At 42.9% G+C, this 22,481-nt stretch overlaps 1 protein-coding gene across 2 annotated transcripts in view; it reads right to left on the reverse strand.

Annotated features, from left to right (window-relative positions):
* The window catches only part of LOC121569939 (collagen alpha-1(XI) chain-like), a 202,515-nt gene that overhangs the window by 9,481 nt on the left and 170,553 nt on the right, over window positions 1-22,481 (reverse strand). For both annotated transcript variants that reach the window (XM_041881290.2, XM_041881292.2), the window contains 9 exons: window positions 22,332-22,385; window positions 21,580-21,633; window positions 18,850-18,957; window positions 18,434-18,487; window positions 18,140-18,193; window positions 15,418-15,471; window positions 3,078-3,131; window positions 1,087-1,194; window positions 708-761 (listed from right to left, as the gene is read on the reverse strand). In XM_041881290.2, coding sequence (XP_041737224.1) covers window positions 708-761; window positions 1,087-1,194; window positions 3,078-3,131; window positions 15,418-15,471; window positions 18,140-18,193; window positions 18,434-18,487; window positions 18,850-18,957; window positions 21,580-21,633; window positions 22,332-22,385 — 594 coding nt within the window. The remainder of the gene's footprint in view (window positions 1-707; window positions 762-1,086; window positions 1,195-3,077; window positions 3,132-15,417; window positions 15,472-18,139; window positions 18,194-18,433; window positions 18,488-18,849; window positions 18,958-21,579; window positions 21,634-22,331; window positions 22,386-22,481) is intronic.

Below are 22,481 nucleotides of genomic sequence, written 5' to 3' on the forward strand. Positions count from 1 at the left end.
GAGATAATGAGATAGAGAAGTAGAGAGATAATGAGATAGAGAAGTAGAGAGAGATAATGAGATAGAGAAGTAGAGAGAGAGATAATGAGATAGAGAAGTAGAGAAAGATAATGAGATAGAGAAGTAGAGAGAGATAATGACATAGAGAAGTAGAGAGAGAAATAATGAGATAGAGAAGTAGAGAAAGATAATGAGATAGAGAAGTAGAGAGAGAGATAATGAGATAGAGAAGTAGAGAGAGATAATGAGATAGAGAAGTAGAGAGAGAAACTACAGAGAGAAAGAGAGAGAGGAGAGAGAGAGAGCGCTATAGAGAGAGAACTAGAGAGAAAGAGAGAGAAGGCGAGAGAGAGAAAGAGAGAGAAAGAGAGAGAGGGAAGAGAGAGCACTATAAAGACAGAGAGAACTAGAGAGAGAACTAGAGAGAGAAAGAGAGAGGATAGAGAGAGAGAAAAGAGAGAGGAGAGAGAGAGAGAGAGAGAGAAGAAACTAAAGTGAGAAAGAGAGAGAGGAGAGAGAGAGAGAAAGAGAGAGAGAGAACTAGAGAGAGAAAGAGAGAGAGGCGAGAGAGAGAGAAAGGGAGAGAGAAAGAGAAAGGTACCAATAGAAATTGAGGGACACAGAAAGAAAGAGAGATAGAGGGCAAGAGAGAGACTAGGAGAAAGAAAGAGAAAAAGAGAGAGCACTATCACATTATCTTTGCTGACCATAGGTCCAGGTGGGCCATCTTGTCCAGAAGAACCAGGAAGTCCTTGTTCACCCTGAGAAGAGAAAAGCCATCCAATTATAGTCCAGCATTACAACCTGCTCTAACTCTTATGGCCTCATATTGATTTCATGTGCCCGGCACCATGATTAATTGCAGGAATACCACAAAAAAGTGTGTTTGAATAAACAACAGAAATGTATAAAGGACAAGCCAAACGGGACTATCGATTATTCCATGAGCACTGTTGTCATACGGCTTTAGGGCTGTTTGGTGTCTCTGTCTGTGTGTGTGTGTGTGTGTGTGTGCGTGCGTGCGTGCGTGCGTGCGTGCGCATGTGAATATAAGGAAAGATGATGAACTTTGGATCTCAGACTTACAACGGGGCCGGGGATTCCGCGCAGACCTTCTGGACCAGGCTTTCCTGAGGGCCCCTGTGGGCCGACGGGGCCCGTTTTACCTGGGGGTCCCTCGGTTCCAGACTCACCCTGAAGTAAGGGACAAGGGGCTGTCACAATAACACAGCTCTAGATGTCCACAAGTCATTTCAATCTGGTTCGGTTGATGCTTTCTGTGCAATGACAATGTGTCTGTCTAGCATGTAAACAGGATGTCTTTATGTGTTCAGGATGTCTTTATGTGTTCAGGATGTCTTTATGTGTTCAGGATGTCTTTATGTGTTCATGATGTCTTTATGTGTTCAGGATGTCTTTATGTGTTCATGATGTCTTTATGTGTTCATGATGTCTTTATGTGTTCAGGATGTCTTTATGTGTTCAGGATGTCTTTATGTGTTCAGGATGTCTTTATGTGTTCAGGATGTCTTTATGTGTTCAGGATGTCTTTATGTGTTCAGGATGTCTTTATGTGTTCAGGATGTCTTTATGTGTTCAGGATGTCTTTACGTGTTCAGGATGTCTTTACGTGTTCAGGATGTCTTTATGTGTTCAGGATGTCTTTCTGTGTTCAGGATGTCTTTATGTGTTCAGGATGTCTTTATGTGTTCAGGATGTCTTTATGTGTTCAGGATGTCTTTATGTGTTCAGGATGTCTTTATGTGTTCAGGATGTCTTTATGTGTTCAGGATGTCTTTATGTGTTCAGGATGTATTTATGTGTTCAGGATGTATTTATGTGTTCAGGATGTCTTTATGTGTTCAGGATGTCTTTATGTGTTCAGGATGTCTTTATGTGTTCAGGATGTCTTTATGTGTTCATAGTGATCTATGGTTCTTTGAAGAACCCAAACAACAGAAGATAGAATGACTGGGTGCTTATCAACTTGACGTCCTTGTCATGTGTACTGTCAAAGAGCAATCCCTGCTACTGTGTTGAGCTTCAGATGACTGTATCCTACGCTAGTGTAGCCTAGTCTTATGTTCATGTATCTCCCTGCTCACAGAGCAGCATAGATAACATCTGGAGGGTTAGATGACAATGGGACTCTGTGATTGATGTGAAATAACAATCCCCAATCTAAACCAACAGCTTTACAACAGAGTGGGATAGGGCTAGTCACAACTGGCAAACCGGCTGTTGATATGTCTGCGCTAATGAAGGTACAAAACATAGTAAACACATTAAAAACACAAAAACAGAATCTACGCTAAAATAGGCTGTGTGAGTCCATGCATTTGTATCTGATCTTGAGTGAAAAACCTTCAAACTCCCCCGACTTCCTGGGGGTTGTGTCTTTTAATTTGGGAGAGGAGAGAGATTCAGGGAGAGGGGAGAGAGATTCAGGGAGAGGGGAGAGGGGAGAGGGGAGAGGGATGAGGGATGAGGGGAGAGGGAGAGGGGAGAGGGAGAGGGGAGAGGGGAGAGGGGAGAGGGAGAGAGGAGGGAGAGGGATGAGGGGAGAGGGATGAGGAGGGAGAGGAGAGGAGAGGGTGGAGGGTGGAGGGTGGAGGGTGGAGGGTGGAGGGTGGAGGGGAGAGGGGAGAGGTGGAGGTGGAGGGGAGAGAGGAGAGGGAGAGGGGAGAGGGGAGGGTGGAGGGAGAGGAGAGGGGGAGAGATGAGGGGAGAGGGATGAGGGGAGAGGGGAGAGGGGAGAGGGAGAGGGGAGAGGGGGAGGGGAGAGGGGAGAGGGAGAGGGGAGAGGGTGGAGGGTGGAGGGTGGAGGGTGGAGGGTGGAGGGGAGAGGGGAGAGGGGAGAGAGGGGGAGGGTGGAGGGAGAGGGGAGAGGGAGGAGGGGGGAGAGGGGAGAGGGGAGAGGGGAGAGGGAGAGGAGAGGGGAGAGAGGAGAGGGGAGAGGGGAGAGAGGAGAGGGGAGAGGGGAGAGGGGAGAGGGGAGAGGCATGGGGGCTTGCTGTGGAGTCTGGAGATCCTGAGGCTGCTCTCTGAGTAAAGGCTGAATTGATTTTGCAGGTTACCTTGTTGCCCTTCTCTCCTTGTCTACCCTCTGCACCGGCAGATCCTGGGGGGCCCTGGGGAGGAAGAGAAGACAGGCTTGAGTATCACACAGTAGTGTGTTCGTGTGTGTGTGTGTGCATGCAGAATGTGTGTTTGTGTTTGTTTGTTAGTCTGTGTGTGTGTGCATAGGGCGGCGAACAATTGGCCCAGCGTCGTCGGGTTTGGCCGAGGTAGGCCGTCATCGTAAATATGAATTTGTTCTTAACTGACTTGCCTGGTTAAATAAATGTAAAAAAAAAACATTGTGAGGGCAGTAATTCAGGTCAATTGTAACAACATTGTTACTGTGACATACATCCATTTGACATCAATAAAACACACCAGTATGAACCTAGAATTATTTTTGCAGTGAAATATTATATTTATTTGGCTACTGGGCTGTAAATAAACCCAGAACCAAATACTAGTCAAACTAGACATTGTAATATTTACATTTTATCAGACACTCTTATCCAGAGAAACTTACAGTAGTGAGTGCATGCATTTTCATACTGGTCCCCCGTGGGAATCAAACCCACAACCCTGTCGTTGCAAGTGCCATGCACTACCAACTGAGTCACACAGGACCTTAATATAAGCTCTAAAATATTTAATTCCTGAATTAGGGGGTTGAAAATCACAGTGATAAATCCATAAGCCAGTTCATATATAGAACATCTTCATTCAATCCAACACTGATGAAAACCAGAGTCATGATCAAATGTCCTTGAAAAGTCCACCTCAATCTCCCAGCAAGTTTGCAAAGAAGATCTGTTTGACTGAACGGGAGTGTGGACATGCTTTATACCCTCACTAAAGATCTGAACTACTTACACACACACACACACACACACACACACACACACACACACACACACACACACACACACACACACACACACACACACACACACACACACACACACACACACACACACACACACACACACCCACACACACACACCTCTCCCTCTCTAGTCTCCAATCACTTCAAGGGTTTCCAGGTCATCTGTTCTCTCTGGCCACCTCTTTGAGGCCTAAGACTGTCTCTTTCAACTATACAAGGGGTCCTCACATCAAAACCCCATGCAGTCCACAGAGAGGCACACTCTTCTCTGATCATACAGCATGGGAAAGCAGGGATGGACGCAGGGCTGTGTGTTTTGACTGAGTTCCCATGTAGAGATGGAAGCAGGGCTGTGTGTTTTGACTGAGTTCCCATGTAGAGATGGAAGCAGGGCTGTGTGTTTTGACTGAGTTCCCATGTAGAGATGGAAGCAGGGCTGTGTGTTTTGACTGAGTTCCCATGTAGAGATGGAAGCAGGGCTGTGTGTTTTGACTGAGTTCCCATGTAGAGATGGAAGCAGGGCTGTGTGTTTTGACTGAGTTCCCATGTAGAGATGGAAGCAGGGCTGTGTGTTTTGACTGAGTTCCCATGTAGAGATGGAAGCAGGGCTGTGTGTTTTGACTGAGTTCCCATGTAGAGATGGAAGCAGGGCTGTGGGTTTTGACTGAGTTCCCATGTAGAGATGGAAGCAGGGCTGTGTGTTTTGACTGAGTTCCCATGTAGAGATGGAAGTAGGGCTGTGTGTTTTGACTGAGTTCCCATGTAGAGATGGAAGCAGGGCTGTGTGTTTTGACTGAGTTCCCATGTAGAGATGGAAGCAGGGCTGTGTGTTTTGACTGAGTTCCCATGTAGAGATGTGGTCAAACAGGGCTGTGTGTTATGACTGAGTTCCCATGTAGAGATGGAAGCAGGGCTGTGTGTTTTGACTGAGTTCCCATGTAGAGATGGAAGCAGGGCTGTGTGTTTTGACTGAGTTCCCATGTAGAGATGGAAGCAGGGCTGTGTGTTTTGACTGAGTTCCCATGTAGAGATGGAAGTAGGGCTGTGTGTTTTGACTGAGTTCCCATGTAGAGATGGAAGCAGGGCTGTGTGTTTTGACTGAGTTCCCATGTAGAGATGGAAGCAGGGCTGTGTGTTTTGACTGAGTTCCCATGTAGAGATGTGGTCAAACAGGGCTGTGTGTTATGACTGAGTTCCCATGTAGAGATGGAAGCAGGGCTGTGTGTTTTGACTGAGTTCCCATGTAGAGATGGAAGCAGGGCTGTGTGTTTTGACTGAGTTCCCATGTAGAGATGGAAGCAGGGCTGTGGGTTTTGACTGAGTTCCCATGTAGAGATGGAAGCAGGGCTGTGTGTTTTGACTGAGTTCCCATGTAGAGATGTGGTCAAACAGGGCTGTGTGTTATGACTGATTTAGAGATGTGGCCAAACAGGGCAGCATCGACTTTGCTTCTCTGCTTTCACCCTCACTTGATGAGTTTTGAGCAATTGACCAAAAAGTCTCTGTTTGTTTGTGTCTTTTCCAGATAAATATCTAAATCATACCTTTAAGATAAAAACAAATAAGATACAAATGAATAAACAATGTCTCTGCTGCTTAAATAGGATTTAGACAGCACCTGTAGGCGCTGGAGTGAGATTTCAGCTTCATTTCAAATCGCTATGGGTAACCTGCTGAGGAAGAAAAGACACCATGCAAACTTTAAATGCAAAACAACTCTACCCCCAAATGACTGATTCAGGGGAGCAGGGTTTCCTGGGAGTTGCAGAAATCGTTCCAGGTTACATGTTTTGGAGGAAGGCGATAAAATACCTATGATGATGAAATAGCTGTTTTCCTAAAAGAATCCCTTGGCCATTAGGTGCTGCATGTTGATGTGATGCTAAATACTCTGAATGTCAAATGACATCAAGCACATTGCAAAAGCAAATCGGCAGTTTTTGCTTCTGCTGTAAATTGCTGATATTTTAAGCTATTGGCCTGTTGCAGAAGATAGCTCGAGATAGCGATTTATTTGAGAAATGTGGGACAATAATTGCTCATTTTCATAAAAAAAAAAGAATTGAACATCCGTCAAAAGGACGTTCATGCACTATTTGGGATTCACTAATGTCGGGCGCTTTCAACTAACATTAGCCTACCATGAATGATGTTACACTTGATAAGTTCCCAGGGAACGTCAAAGGGAAAATATATACGGCAGCAGCTTTATACAGTAAACGCCATATAAGATGTTCCTCGTTGGAAAAGGGTCATCATCATTACAAAAAGTATTTTAAATGCAAGCTACATCTTTATCTTTGCCCTTCGGAGACTAAAATGTAAAAAAAAAAGTCCATTCTTACTGGTGAACTGAGTTGGTGACGGCTGACCTGTCTGAGTAATGACATCTCACTACGCTACAGCCATATAATCTAATGTTACCCCCAGACACCTGAGTAATGACATCTCACTACGCTACAGCCATATAATCTAATGTTACCCCCAGACACCTGAGTAATGACATCTCACTACGCTACAGCCATATAATCTAATGTTACCCCCAGACACCTGATTAATGACATCTCACTACGCTACAGCCATATAATCTAATGTTACCCCCAGACACCTGAGTAATGACATCTCACTACGCTACAGCCATATAATCTGTTACCCCCAGACACCTGAGTAATGACATCTCACTACGCTACAGCCATATAATCTAATGTTACCCCAGACACCTGAGTAATGACATCTCACTACGCTACAGCCATATAATCTAATGTTACCCCCAGACACCTGAGTAATGACATCTCACTACGCTACAGCCATATAATCTGTTACCCCCAGACACCTGAGTAATGACATCTCACTACGCTACAGCCATATAATCTAATGTTACCCCCAGACACCTGAGTAATGACATCTCACTACGCTACAGCCATATAATCTAATGTTACCCCCAGACACCTGAGTAATGACATCTCACTACGCTACAGCCATATAATCTAATATTACCCCCAGACACCTGAGTAATGACATCTCACTACGCTACAGCCATATAATCTAATGTTACCCCCAGACACCTGAGTAATGACATCTCACTACGCTACAGCCATATAATCTAATGTTACCCCCAGACACCTGAGTAATGACATCTCACTACGCTACAGCCATATAATCTAATGTTACCCCCAGACACCTGAGTAATGACATCTCACTACGCTACAGCCATATAATCTAATGTTACCCCCAGACACCTGAGTAATGACATCTCACTACGCTACAGCCATATAATCTAATGTTACCCCCAGACACCTGAGTAATGACATCTCACTACGCTACAGCCATATAATCTAATGTTACCCCCAGACACCTGAGTAATGACATCTCACTACGCTACAGCCATATAATCTAATGTTACCCCCAGACACCTGAGTAATGACATCTCACTACGCTACAGCCATATAATCTGACCCCCAGACACCTGATTAATGACATCTCACTACGCTACAGCCATATAATCTAATGTTACCTACAGACACCTGAGTAATGACATCTCACTACGCTACAGCCATATAATCTAATGTTACCCCCAGACACCTGAGTAATGACATCTCACTACGCTACTGCCATATAATCTAATGTTACCCCCAGACACCTGAGTAATGACATCTCACTACGCTACAGCCATATAATCTAATGTTACCCCCAGACACCTGAGTAATGACATCTCACTACGCTACAGCCATATAATCTAATGTTACCCCCAGACACCTGAGTAATGACATCTCACTACGCTACAGCCATATAATCTAATGTTACCTACAGACACCTGAGTAATGACATCTCACTACGCTACAGCCATATAATCTAATGTTACCCCCAGACACCTGAGTAATGACATCTCACTACGCTACAGCCATATAATCTAATGTTACCTACAGACACCTGAGTAATGACATCTCACTACGCTACAGCCATATAATCTGTTACCCCCAGACACCTGAGTAATGACATCTCACTACGCTACAGCCATATAATCTGTTACCCCCAGACACCTGAGTAATGACATCTCACTACGCTACAGCCATATAATCTAATGTTACCCCCAGACACCTGAGTAATGACATCTCACTACGCTACTGCCATATAATCTGTTACCCCCAGACACCTGAGTAATGACATCTCACTACGCTACAGCCATATAATCTAATGTTACCTACAGACACCTGAGTAATGACATCTCACTACGCTACAGCCATATAATCTAATGTTACCCCCAGACACCTGAGTAATGACATCTCACTACGCTACAGCCATATAATCTAATGTTACCCCCAGACACCTGAGTAATGACATCTCACTACGCTACAGCCATATAATCTAATGTTACCCCCAGACACCTGAGTAATGACATCTCACTACGCTACAGCCATATAATCTAATGTTACCCCCAGACACCTGAGTAATGACATCTCACTACGCTACAGCCATATAATCTGTTACCCCCAGACACCTGAGTAATGACATCTCACTACGCTACAGCCATATAATCTAATGTTACCCCCAGACACCTGAGTAATAACATCTCACTACGCTACAGCCATATAATCTAATGTTACCCCCAGACACCTGAGTAATGACATCTCACTACGCTACAGCCATATAATCTAATGTTACCCCCAGACACCTGAGTAATGACATCTCACTACGCTACAGCCATATAATCTAATGTTACCCCCAGACACCTGAGTAATGACATCTCACTACGCTACAGCCATATAATCTAATGTTACCCCCAGACACCTGAGTAATGACATCTCACTACGCTACAGCCATATAATCTAATGTTACCCCCAGACACCTGAGTAATGACATCTCACTACGCTACAGCCATATAATCTAATGTTACCTCCAGACACCCGAGTAATGAAATCTCACTACGCTACAGCCATATAATCTGTTACCCCCAGACACCTGAGTAATGACATCTCACTACGCTACTGCCATATAATCTAATGTTACCTACAGACACCTGAGTAATGACATCTCACTACGCTACAGCCATATAATCTGTTACCCCCAGACACCTGAGTAATGACATCTCACTACGCTACAGCCATATAATATAATGTTACCCCCAGACACCTGAGTAATGACATCTCACTACGCTACAGCCATATAATCTAATGTTACCCCCAGACACCTGAGTAATGACATCTCACTACGCTACAGCCATATAATCTAATGTTACCCCCAGACACCTGAGTAATGACATCTCACTACGCTACAGCCATATAATCTGTTACCCCCAGACACCTGAGTAATGACATCTCACTACGCTACAGCCATATAATCTAATGTTACCCCCAGACACCTGATTAATGACATCTCACTACGCTACAGCCATATAATCTGACCCCCAGACACCTGATTAATGACATCTCACTACGCTACAGCCATATAATCTAATGTTACCCCCAGACACCTGAGTAATGACATCTCACTACGCTACAGCCATATAATCTAATGTTACCCCCAGACACCTGAGTAATGACATCTCACTACGCTACAGCCATATAATCTAATGTTACCCCCAGACACCTGAGTAATGACATCTCACTACGCTAAAGCCATATAATCTGTTACCCCCAGACACCTGAGTAATGACATCTCACTACGCTACTGCCATATAATCTGTTACCCCCAGACACCTGAGTAATGACATCTCACTACGCTACAGCCATATAATCTAATGTTACCCCCAGACACCTGAGTAATAACATCTCACTACGCTACAGCCATATAATCTAATGTTACCCCCATACACCTGAGTAATGACATCTCACTACGCTACAGCCATATAATCTAATGTTACCCCCAGACACCTGAGTAATGACATCTCACTACGCTACAGCCATATAATCTAATGTTACCCCCAGACACCTGAGTAATGACATCTCACTACGCTACAGCCATATAATCTAATGTTACCTACAGACACCTGAGTAATGACATCTCACTACGCTACAGCCATATAATCTAATGTTACCCCCAGACACCTGAGTAATGACATCTCACTACGCTACAGCCATATAATCTAATGTTACCTACAGACACCTGAGTAATGACATCTCACTACGCTACATCCATATAATCTAATGTTACCCCCAGACACCTGAGTAATGACATCTCACTACGCTACATCCATATAATCTAATGTTACCCCCAGACACCTGAGTAATGACATCTCACTACGCTACAGCCATATAATCTGACCCCCAGACACCTGATTAATGACATCTCACTACGCTACAGCCATATAATCTAATGTTACCCCCAGACACCTGAGTAATGACATCTCACTACGCTACAGCCATATAATCTAATGTTACCCCCAGACACCTGAGTAATGACATCTCACTACGCTACATCCATATAATCTAATGTTACCCCCAGACACCTGAGTAATGACATCTCACTACGCTACATCCATATAATCTAATGTTACCCCCAGACACCTGAGTAATGACATCTCACTACGCTACAGCCATATAATCTAATGTTACCCCCAGACACCTGAGTAATGACATCTCACTACGCTACATCCATATAATCTAATGTTACCCCCAGACACCTGAGTAATGACATCTCACTACGCTACAGCCATATAATCTGTTACCCCCAGACACCTGAGTAATAACATCTCACTACGCTACAGCCATATAATCTAATGTTACCCCCAGACACCTGAGTAATGACATCTCACTACGCTACAGCCATATAATCTGTTACCCCCAGACACCTGAGTAATGACATCTCACTACGCTACAGCCATATAATCTAATGTTACCCCCAGACACCTGAGTAATGACATCTCACTACGCTACAGCCATATAATCTAATGTTACCCCCAGACACCTGAGTAATGACATCTCACTACGCTACAGCCATATAATCTAATGTTACCCCCAGACACCTGAGTAATGACATCTCACTACGCTACAGCCATATAATCTAATGTTACCTACAGACACCTGAGTAATGACATCTCACTACGCTACAGCCATATAATCTAATGTTACCCCCAGACACCTGAGTAATGACATCTCACTACGCTACAGCCATATAATCTAATGTTACCCCCAGACACCTGAGTAATAACATCTCACTACGCTACAGCCATATAATCTAATGTTACCCCCAGACACCTGAGTAATGACATCTCACTACGCTACAGCCATATAATCTAATGTTACCCCCAGACACCTGAGTAATGACATCTCACTACGCTACAGCCATATAATCTAATGTTACCCCCAGACACCTGATTAATGACATCTCACTACGCTACAGCCATATAATCTAATGTTACCCCCAGACACCTGAGTAATGACATCTCACTACGCTACAGCCATATAATCTGTTACCCCCAGACACCTGAGTAATGACATCTCACTACGCTACAGCCATATAATCTGTTACCCCCAGACACCTGAGTAATGACATCTCACTACGCTACAGCCATATAATCTAATGTTACCCCCAGACACCTGAGTAATGACATCTCCCTACGCTACAGCCATATAATCTAATGTTACCCCCAGACACCTGAGTAATGACATCTCACTACGCTACAGCCATATAATCTAATGTTACCCCCAGACACCTGAGTAATGACATCTCACTACGCTACAGCCATATAATCTAATGTTACCTACAGACACCTGAGTAATGACATCTCACTACGCTACAGCCATATAATCTAATGTTACCCCCAGACACCTGAGTAATGACATCTCACTACGCTACAGCCATATAATCTAATGTTACCTACAGACACCTGAGTAATGACATCTCACTACGCTACAGCCATATAATCTAATGTTACCCCCAGACACCTGAGTAATGACATCTCACTACGCTACAGCCATATAATCTGTTACCCCCAGACACCTGAGTAATGACATCTCACTACGCTACAGCCATATAATCTGTTACCCCCAGACACCTGAGTAATGACATCTCACTACGCTACAGCCATATAATCTAATGTTACCTACAGACACCTGAGTAATGACATCTCACTACACTACAGCCATATAATCTGTTACCCCCAGACACCTGAGTAATGACATCTCACTACGCTACAGCCATATAATCTAATGTTACCCCCAGACACCTGAGTAATGACATCTCACTACGCTACAGCCATATAATCTAATGTTACCCCCAGACACCTGAGTAATGACATCTCACTACGCTAAAGCCATATAATCTGTTACCCCCAGACACCTGAGTAATGACATCTCACTACGCTACTGCCATATAATCTAATGTTACCTACAGACACCTGAGTAATGACATCTCACTACGCTACAGCCATATAATCTAATGTTACCCCCAGACACCTGAGTAATGACATCTCACTACGCTACAGCCATATAATCTGTTACCCCCAGACACCTGAGTAATGACATCTCACTACGCTACAGCCATATAATCTAATGTTACCCCCAGACACCTGAGTAATGACATCTCACTACGCTACAGCCATATAATCTAATGTTACCCCCAGACACCTGAGTAATGACATCTCACTACGCTACAGCCATATAATCTGTTACCCCCAGACACCTGAGTAATGAAATCTCACTACGCTACTGCCATATAATCTAATGTTACCCCCAGACACCTGAGTAATGACATCTCACTACGCTACAGCCATATAATCTGTTACCCCCAGACACCTGAGTAATGACATCTCACTACGCTACTGCCATATAATCTGTTACCCCCAGACACCTGAGTAATGACATCTCACTACGCTACTGCCATATAATCTAATGTTACCCCCAGACACCTGAGTAATGACATCTCACTACGCTACTGCCATATAATCTAATGTTACCCCCAGACACCTGAGTAATGACATCTCACTACGCTACAGCCATATAATCTAATGTTACCTACAGACACCTGAGTAATGACATCTCACTACGCTACAGCCATATAATCTGTTACCCCCAGACACCTGAGTAATGACATCTCACTACGCTACAGCCATATAATCTAATGTTACCCCCAGACACCTGAGTAATGACATCTCACTACGCTACAGCCATATAATCTGTTACCCCCAGACACCTGAGTAATGACATCTCACTACGCTACAGCCATATAATCTGTTACCCCCAGACACCTGAGTAATGACATCTCACTACGCTACAGCCATATAATCTAATGTTACCCCCAGACACCTGAGTAATGACATCTCACTACGCTACAGCCATATAATCTGTTACCCCCAGACACCTGAGTAATGACATCTCACTACGCTACAGCCATATAATCTAATGTTACCCCCAGACACCTGAGTAATGACATCTCACTACGCTACAGCCATATAATCTAATGTTACCCCCAGACACCTGAGTAATGACATCTCACTACGCTACAGCCATATAATCTAATGTTACCCCCAGACACCTGAGTAATGACATCTCACTACGCTACAGCCATATAATCTAATGTTACCTACAGACACCTGAGTAATGACATCTCACTACGCTACAGCCATATAATCTGTTATCCCCAGACACCTGAGTAATGACATCTCACTACGCTACAGCCATATAATCTAATGTTACCCCCGGCCACCCCCAGACACATCCCTGTAGACAAGCCCTGAGGATAGAGGTGCCATGTCCTGAAAATACCACATCATTTCTCTCCCTCTCTTTTCTTCTATCTCCACCACTAGCGTTATTTCTTTGTTTGGCCAACTAGCCCAGATCAACAGTGTTTTAGGGGAGATATCTCTCTCTCTTCCCTCGGCTAGACAGGTAATTTCATTTTTGGGCCTATTTTGCTCATAGAGAAAAAAAATCAGAAGCGACGTTATTTCAGACATTAATCTCTAAGTATTACACAAAGCATGCCATGACTATGAAATTGATACACTATATATCCAAAAGCATGTGGACACCCCTTCAAATGAGTGGATTTGGCTATGTTAGCCACACCCGTTGCTGACAGGTGTATAAAATCTAGCACACACAGCCATGCAATCTCCATAGACAAACATTGGCAGTGGAATGGCCTTACTGAAGAGCTCAGTGACTTTCAACGTGGCACCGTCATAGGATGCCACCTTTCCAACAAGTCAGTTCGTCAAATTTCTGCCCTGCTAGAGCTGCATCGGTCAACTGTAAATGCTGTTATTGTGAAATGGAAACTTCTAGGAGCAACAACGGCTCAGCCACGAAGTGGTAGGCCACACAAGCTCACAGAACGGGACCAGCGAGTGCTGAAGCGCGTAGCGCGTAAACATCGTCTGTCCTCGTTTGCAACACTCACTACTGAGTTCCAAACTGCCTCTGGAAGCAACGTCAGCACAATAACTGTTGGTCGGGAGCTTCATTGGTTCCCATGGCTGAGCAGCCTCTGGAGTGATGAATCACGCTTCACCATCTGGCAGTCCGACGGACGAATCTGGGTTTGGCGGATGCCATGAGAACGCTACCTGGCCGAATGCAGTGCCAACTGTAAAGTTTGGTGGAGGAGGAATAATGGTCTGTGGCTGTTTTTCATGGTTCGGGCTAGGCCCCTTAGTTCCAGTGAAGGGAAATCTTAACGCTACAGCATACAATGACATTCTAAATAATTCTGTGCTTCCAACTTTGTGTCAACAGTGACAATGCCCTCGTGCACAAAGCGAGGTCCATATAGAAATGGTGTGGAAGAACTTGACTGGCCTGCACAGAGCCCTGACCTCAACCCCATCGAACACCTTTGGGATGAATTGGAACGCCTACTGCGGGCCTAATCGCCCAACATCAGTGCCCGACCTCACTAATGCTCTTGTGGCTGAATGGAAGCAAGTCCCCGCAGCAATGTTCCATCATCTAGTGGAAAGCCTTCCCAGAAGAGTGGAGGCTGTTATAGCAGCAAAGGGTGGGACCAACTCCATATTAATGTTCATGATTTTGGAATGAGAGATCTTTAATTTCCATGTACAATGGCTCAGTGGGCTTTGCGATATATTTCATTTTGATGTACAGACGGCTCAGTGGCCCTAACCCTGCAAATCCCAAATGTTTTTTCCTCGCCCACTTTTGATAACATTGAATCATGCAGACTTCTCTTGGGGGAGATTGTTGTAGAGTTTAGAGGTATTGTTTTGGAGTAAAGAATTCTCACCTGAAGACTGTAGGCTTAATTAACAATGACTGGCTGCATTTCTATGTTTGATTTAATAATAAGTTTAATACATTTCATAGAGCTAAGTGGTGGCTACAAGGTGCTGGATATGGGACAATGGGACTCGGGTCACACAAAATCTAGGTCAAAACGGGACTTGATCAATGAGTTACGATTAAACGCACAATATATAACACACTATATTGTTCAGTCTTTTATCCGATACGAGTTCAAAGTGTTATCGGTGTATGCGGTGTGATGATGATGATGATGATGATGAAGATGCTTACTCTCTTGCCGGGGGGACCAGGTGGGCCAGATTCACCAGATGGACCAGGAGGACCCTGGGATGGACAGAAGACGTAACACAAGACGAAAGGAGGTAAGAGAGTTAGAGGCCTTTAGTGAAAAGGAACACAGCTTGTGGTGCATAATGGTATACTAACGTGATATCGAGGCTTATTCTTTGAAATCCTGCGGTGGATTGTCCTTTATCCTAACACATAGAGGAATATGTGACTACATATTAACATTAGACAGGTATGAATTCCAAAAGGTTCAACGGATATCTACGTGTGGAGAGTTAGACTCTGCAGTCTGAAATATCGTGTCGGTTTTTCAGAACCCGGCTTCATTCAATTATCGCAAAGTTAATTGGATGCAACCAGAGCACATTTAGGTTTGCTGAAGCAAATATTTGAAGAACACAAAATCGAGATAGTGGAGAATACAACTTTGAGTGGAATTTACAGAATCATTCAACTGTATGATTTGGTTTATATTGAAACTCTCCACTGTTAAGCAGAGAATGAAAAATTATTTTCAAGTTGAACTTCACTGAGACATTACAAAACCTTATTTTACTTTAACTTCAAATGACGCTTCAAAATACCTTAATCTAATACTTTACACTTTACACAATACCTTACTCTCAAACCTTACATTTTACTTAATACTTTGACACCTTACACGTTAAATAATACCTTACTCTGATACCTTACACATGACATAATACATTACTCTGATACATTTCATATTACATAATACATTACTCTGATACCTTATACATTATATAATACATTACCCTAATACCTTTCACATTACATAATACATTACTCTGATGCCTTTCACATTACATAATACATTACTCTGATGCCTTTCACATTACATAATACATTACTCTGATGCCTTTCATATTACATAATACATTACTCTTAGCCAAACACTAACACGCAAACATGAACTCATTCCTATTAATAAGAGTAAATTACAGTTCTCTTCTATTTCCCGGTACTTATAAATCTATTTACATTAATAAATGTTAATAAATATTGTTATTCACACACCCGAAGAAAGGCTACAATAATCAGATTTGCTGTTCATATTTTTTTACAAAATTTTAAGAAATCTATTAAAGCAATGAATTGGGAAAGTATTGAGACCCGTTGACTTTTTCCACATTTTGTTACGTTGCAGCCTTATTCTAAAATAAGCAAACACGTTTGGTGTTCGCCAAAAGCCATGTGGGAGACTCCCCAAACATATGGAAGAAGGTACTCTGGTCAGATGAGACTAAAATTGAGCTTTTTGGCCATCAAGGAAAACGTTATGTCTGGCGCAAACCCAACACCTCTCATCACCCCGAGAACACCATCCCCACAGTGAAGCATTGTGGTGGCAGCATCATGCTGTGTGGATGTTTTCCATCGGCAGGGACTGGGAAACTGGTCAGAATTGAAGGAATGATGGATGGCGCTAAATACAGGGAAATTCTTGAGGGAAACCTGTTTCAGTGGTTCAGACTGGGACTGTGGTTCACCTTGCAGCAGGACAATGTCCCTAAGCATACTGCAAAAGCAACACTTGAGTGGTTTAAGGGGAAACATTTAAATGTCTTGGAATGGCCTAGTCAAAGCCCAGACCTCAATCCAATTGAGAATATGTGGTATGAATTAAAGATTGCTGTACACCAGTGGAATCCATCCAACTTGAGGGAGCTGGAGCAGTTTTGCCTTGAAGAATGGGCAAACATCCCAGTGGCTCGATGTGCCAAGCTTATAGAGACATACCCCAAGAGTCTTGCAGCTGTAATTGCTGCAAAAGGTGGCTCTACAAAGTATTGACTTTGGGGGGGTGAATATTTATGCACTCTCAAGTTTTCTGTTTTTTTTGTCTTATTTCTTGTTTGTCTTCAAAGTGGTAGGCATGTTATGTAAATCAAATGATACAAACCCCCCAAAAATCCATTTTAATTCCAGGTTGTAAGGCAACAAAATAGGAAAGATGCCAAGGGGGTGAATACTTTCGCAAGCCACTGTACAGGTTTGCCAAGCTTTTAGCGTCATACCCAAGATGACTCAAGACTTTAATTGCTGCCAAAGGTGCTTCAACAAAGTACATAGTAAATGGTCTGAATACTTATGTAAATGTGATATTATTGTTTTTTTGTACATTTGCAAATATTTATTAAAACCTGTTTTTGCTTTGTCATTATGGGGTATTGTGTGCAGATTGATGAGGAAAAAAATAACAATTTAATCCAGTTTAGAATAAGGCTGTAACGTAACAAAATGTGGAAAAAGTCAAAGGGGTCTGAATACTTTCCGAATGCACTGTGCTCACATATTTTTACATTTTATATTTTAGTCATTTAGCAGACGCTCTTATCCAGAGTGACTTAAAGTTAGTGAGTGCATACATTTTATACCAGATCTTAAGAAGTAAATTGTATGACTCAATGTTCTCTATTGCTGGTACTTATAACAAGCTTATGGTAATGTATTACAGGCAAAGCACACAGGGGACTGTAGCGGTTATGCTGAACGGGATAGGCTGGGCTATTCATATATAGACCATTAGGACAGACTAATGGTAAATGGTGATGGTGTTGCACACATAAAGTCGCCCGCCCACGCTATCATGCTGCAAATTGCCAACAAGAGCTGTATAGTCCTGTTGATTTCGCAGTCCACCGGCTGCTGTGTTTATAATATTTATGTCATATGGACTTACGGGTTGACCAGTTTCACCATCCTCTCCTTTCTCTCCTGCAGAGCCGTCAGTTCCCTAGGGAGAAAATACATATACATGTAAGATGGGTCACCATATGATCCAATTCCATTACAGATTCCCACTCCTGGTAGCAGTGGGAGTCTCTTTACACATACAGTCCACACTAGACACTTGTACTGGCGTTACAACCTGACAGACAGTGATGGCATCTGATAATGCTTCTTATGTTAACAGCTGTATCAGTTGAATAATTATTAATATTTACGGCATGAATCAAAAACGACTGATACTCACAGCAACACCAGCTTCACCAGGTGGACCAGGGTCTCCAGGGAATCCAACCGGCCCCTGGAAGGTAAAGGAGGGGGCAGGAGGAAAAACAACATCAGTAGCGTATAAAATATATTCTATGATATACACAGTACTACAATATTCAACCGAAGTGGCCAAGGAACATTATCTTGTTTTGTGTCTAATGGATGTTGTAAACTTGGTGATGAGAGGTGAGCTTTTCCCAACCATATAAACTGTCAATGGCGCTTTGTGTAAATCTTGGCTCCTACATGCTACAGACGGTAATGCCAGCAAAGCACTCACCACATTTCATTACCCTATTCAAAAAAGAAAAAAAGGCAATATGTCTTAAAAAACATGTATGTGGTTATATCACTGAGAGCAGGTATCTTATGGGAGTAGAGAGTGAAGCTTACAGGGTTTCCCTTGGGGCCATCATCTCCAGGGGGTCCTTTGGCGCCTGCGGGTCCTGCAGCTCCGGGTGGTCCTGCCTCTCCCTTGTCTCCTCTCTCGCCTTTAGGTCCCTGAAGAGAACACCAGATAGCATCAATATTCCTTTAGGTCCCTGAAGAGAACAACAGATAGCATCAATATTCATTTAGGTCCCTGAAGAGAACACCAGATAGCATCAATATTCCTTTAGGTCCCTGAAGAGAACAACAGATAGCATCAATATTCCTTTAGGTCCCTGAAGAGAACACCAGATAGCATCAATATTCCTTTAGGTCCCTGAAGAGAACACCAGATAGCATCAATATTAACTCTCCCAAGTCGAATAGCCAGAAGCCACAGGGCTTTTCTCGGATGTGGTTGCATTCCAAACCGCAGGTTGAGATTGTTGACCTGGTTACATTTGGCATTGAACAACACAGCAGCTTTTCAGCATGTTTTGTTATTACTGTATAACACAAAATTGACAACGAAGTTGGCTCTTTTACAATGGGGATCTATGGGAAAGAATGTTTGTTTTCCCCAATTTGTTGGCGTGGTCCAGGGGAATTCCTTCTCATGACGTAAATATCGACTCGGAGTATGATAATATTCAGGAATGATTTTGGTCATGGTTCTGGAATGTACTGAGGATTCCACTGGTACTGAGCTGCCTCAGTTTCACAGTCATAACCATGTTAAAGGTTCTGAGCTGCTTCAGTTAAACAGTCATAACCATGTTAAAAAGGTACTGAGCTGCCTGAACTACACAGTCATAACCATGTTAAAAGGCACTGAGCTGCCTGAACTACACAGTCATAACCATGTTAAAAGGTACTGAGCTGCCTGAACTACACAGTCATAACCATGTTAAAAGGTACTGAGCTGCTTAAGTTAAACAGTCATAACCATGTTAAAAGGTACTGAGCTACTTCAGTTAAACAGTCATAACCATGTTAAAAGGTACTGAGCTGCTTCAGTTAAACAGTCATAACCATGTTAAAAGGTACTGAGCTGCTTAAGTTAAACAGTCATAACCATGTTAAAAGGTACTGAGCTGCTTAAGTTAAACAGTCATAACCATGTTAAAAGGTACTGAGCTGCTTAAGTTAAACAGTCATAACCATGTTAAAAGGTACTGAGCTGCTTCAGTTAAACAGTCATAACCATGTTAAAAGGTACTGAGCTGCTTAAGTTAAACAGTCATAACCATGTTAAAAGGTACTGAGCTGCTTAAGTTAAACAGTCATAACCATGTTAAAAGGTACTGAGCTGCTTAAGTTAAACAGTCATAACCATGTTAAAAGGCACTGAGCTGCCTGAACTACACAGTCATAACCATGTTAAAAAGGTGCTGAGCTGCTTCAGTTAAACAGTCATAACCATGTTAAAAAGGTACTGAGCTGCCTGAACTACACAGTCATAACCATGTTAAAAAGGTACTGAGCTGCCTGAACTACACAGTCATAACCATGTTAAAAAGGTACTGAGCTGCTTCAGTTAAACAGTCATAACCATGTTAAAAGGTACTGAGCTGCTTCAGTTAAACAGTCATAACCATGTTAAAAGGTACTGAGCTGCTTAAGTTAAACAGTCATAACCATGTTAAAAGGTACTGAGCTACTTCAGTTAAACAGTCATAACCATGTTAAAAGGTACTGAGCTGCTTCAGTTAAACAGTCATAACCATGTTAAAAGGTACTGAGCTGCTTAAGTTAAACAGTCATAACCATGTTAAAAGGTACTGAGCTGCTTAAGTTAAACAGTCATAACCATGTTAAAAGGTACTGAGCTGCTTAAGTTAAACAGTCATAACCATGTTAAAAGGTACTGAGCTGCTTCAGTTAAACAGTCATAACCATGTTAAAAGGTACTGAGCTGCTTAAGTTAAACAGTCATAACCATGTTAAAAGGTACTGAGCTGCTTAAGTTAAACAGTCATAACCATGTTAAAAGGTACTGAGCTGCTTAAGTTAAACAGTCATAACCATGTTAAAAGGCACTGAGCTGCCTGAACTACACAGTCATAACCATGTTAAAAAGGTGCTGAGCTGCTTCAGTTAAACAGTCATAACCATGTTAAAAAGGTACTGAGCTGCCTGAACTACACAGTCATAACCATGTTAAAAAGGTACTGAGCTGCCTGAACTACACAGTCATAACCATGTTAAAAAGGTACTGAGCTGCTTCAGTTAAACAGTCATAACCATGTTAAAAGGTACTGAGCTGCTTCAGTTAAACAGTCATAACCATGTTAAAAAGGTACTGAGCTGCCTGAACTACACAGTCATAACCATGTTAAAAAGGTGCTGAGCTGCTTCAGTTAAACAGTCATAACCATGTTAAAATGCTAAACGTTGTGTACTGTATTTTCAGACCGTTTGTTAAGAGTCTGTGAAGCGACTCAGCTTGGTAGGGCTTTTTTATACAGTGGATCGTTGGCCGCAACGCACTGAGAACCACGCTGTGACGCCGGCCCGCCAGCAGCAACACAGTAACAGCTATTACTACCTCTCACATCACTAACAGGACTGTCTCTGTGTTGTTATACAGTACGCTGTGTGTTCATGTGGGGTGTTATGAACTAGATTCACTATACATAATCATAGTTCTGGTAATAGGGAAATACAAAAAAAAATACAAATAATGACTTGGATGATAGATTATTATACTAACACAGTCACGGACAAACATACACACAAAAAAAAGAAACGTACTCCAGTTCCGGGCTCTCCAGGGGTCCCAGGGTTTCCCGCTTCACCGTTTTCACCCTGCAAATGAAAACATCATGTTTAGAATCACTACCATGACATGAATACATCATCCACTAGATTACATTACCCTTATGAACACATTATCCTGTTGTAAACACATTCCTAACGTAGAGTAAATGTTAGAATCTCCACCGCGATAGACACTCCTTATGAATACATTATCCACTAGAATACATTATCCACTTGTATTTAGATTACATTATCCTGTTGTCAAAACATTCTAAGGGCTCCCTTACACTATGAGTAGGCTGATAACACATGCCCTGGTGGATGTTGAGTGTCATTATGAATTATGAACTTCTCTCATGATAGATACCCTAATGATTACATTATCCTGATAACCCTACTGATTACATTAACATAGGCGTGTTGACAATAAAGCTAGTCAGAATGCTCTCTCAAAGTGATGGTAGCCTTCCATGGATATGTTTCATATTCTGTTGCGTTAAGTATTGATGCTGGGGGCCGGCTGCCAGATGGGCACTAAAATGGAAGAGTGCTGTTGGAACTGCTATAAAACAGGCATTAAAAGTGTCAGATCACTAACTCAGACAAAGGCTGCCATAGGAGATTAATGGAGTCCTGGAGATAACATCAGTGGACTGGGAAGAAGGGAAGTAAGGGGGTAGGTGGAGGGATGTTGGCAGGACTCCAGACTCCAGGGGGCATCTTGTGACGGGGACACACGCTCTCACCTTCTCACCCACACCTCCCATAGCACCCACACCACCGGGAGGACCTTGTGCACCCTAACAGGAAACAGAGAAGAAGAGAGAGGAGTCAGCGTTCATTGCCTCAGGAGAGACAGAGTGTCTTCTGTTATCATACCTGGCAGTTAGAGAAGG

Source organism: Coregonus clupeaformis, chromosome 7 (assembly GCF_020615455.1).
Source record: "Coregonus clupeaformis isolate EN_2021a chromosome 7, ASM2061545v1, whole genome shotgun sequence".
NCBI lineage: Eukaryota > Metazoa > Chordata > Actinopteri > Salmoniformes > Salmonidae > Coregonus > Coregonus clupeaformis.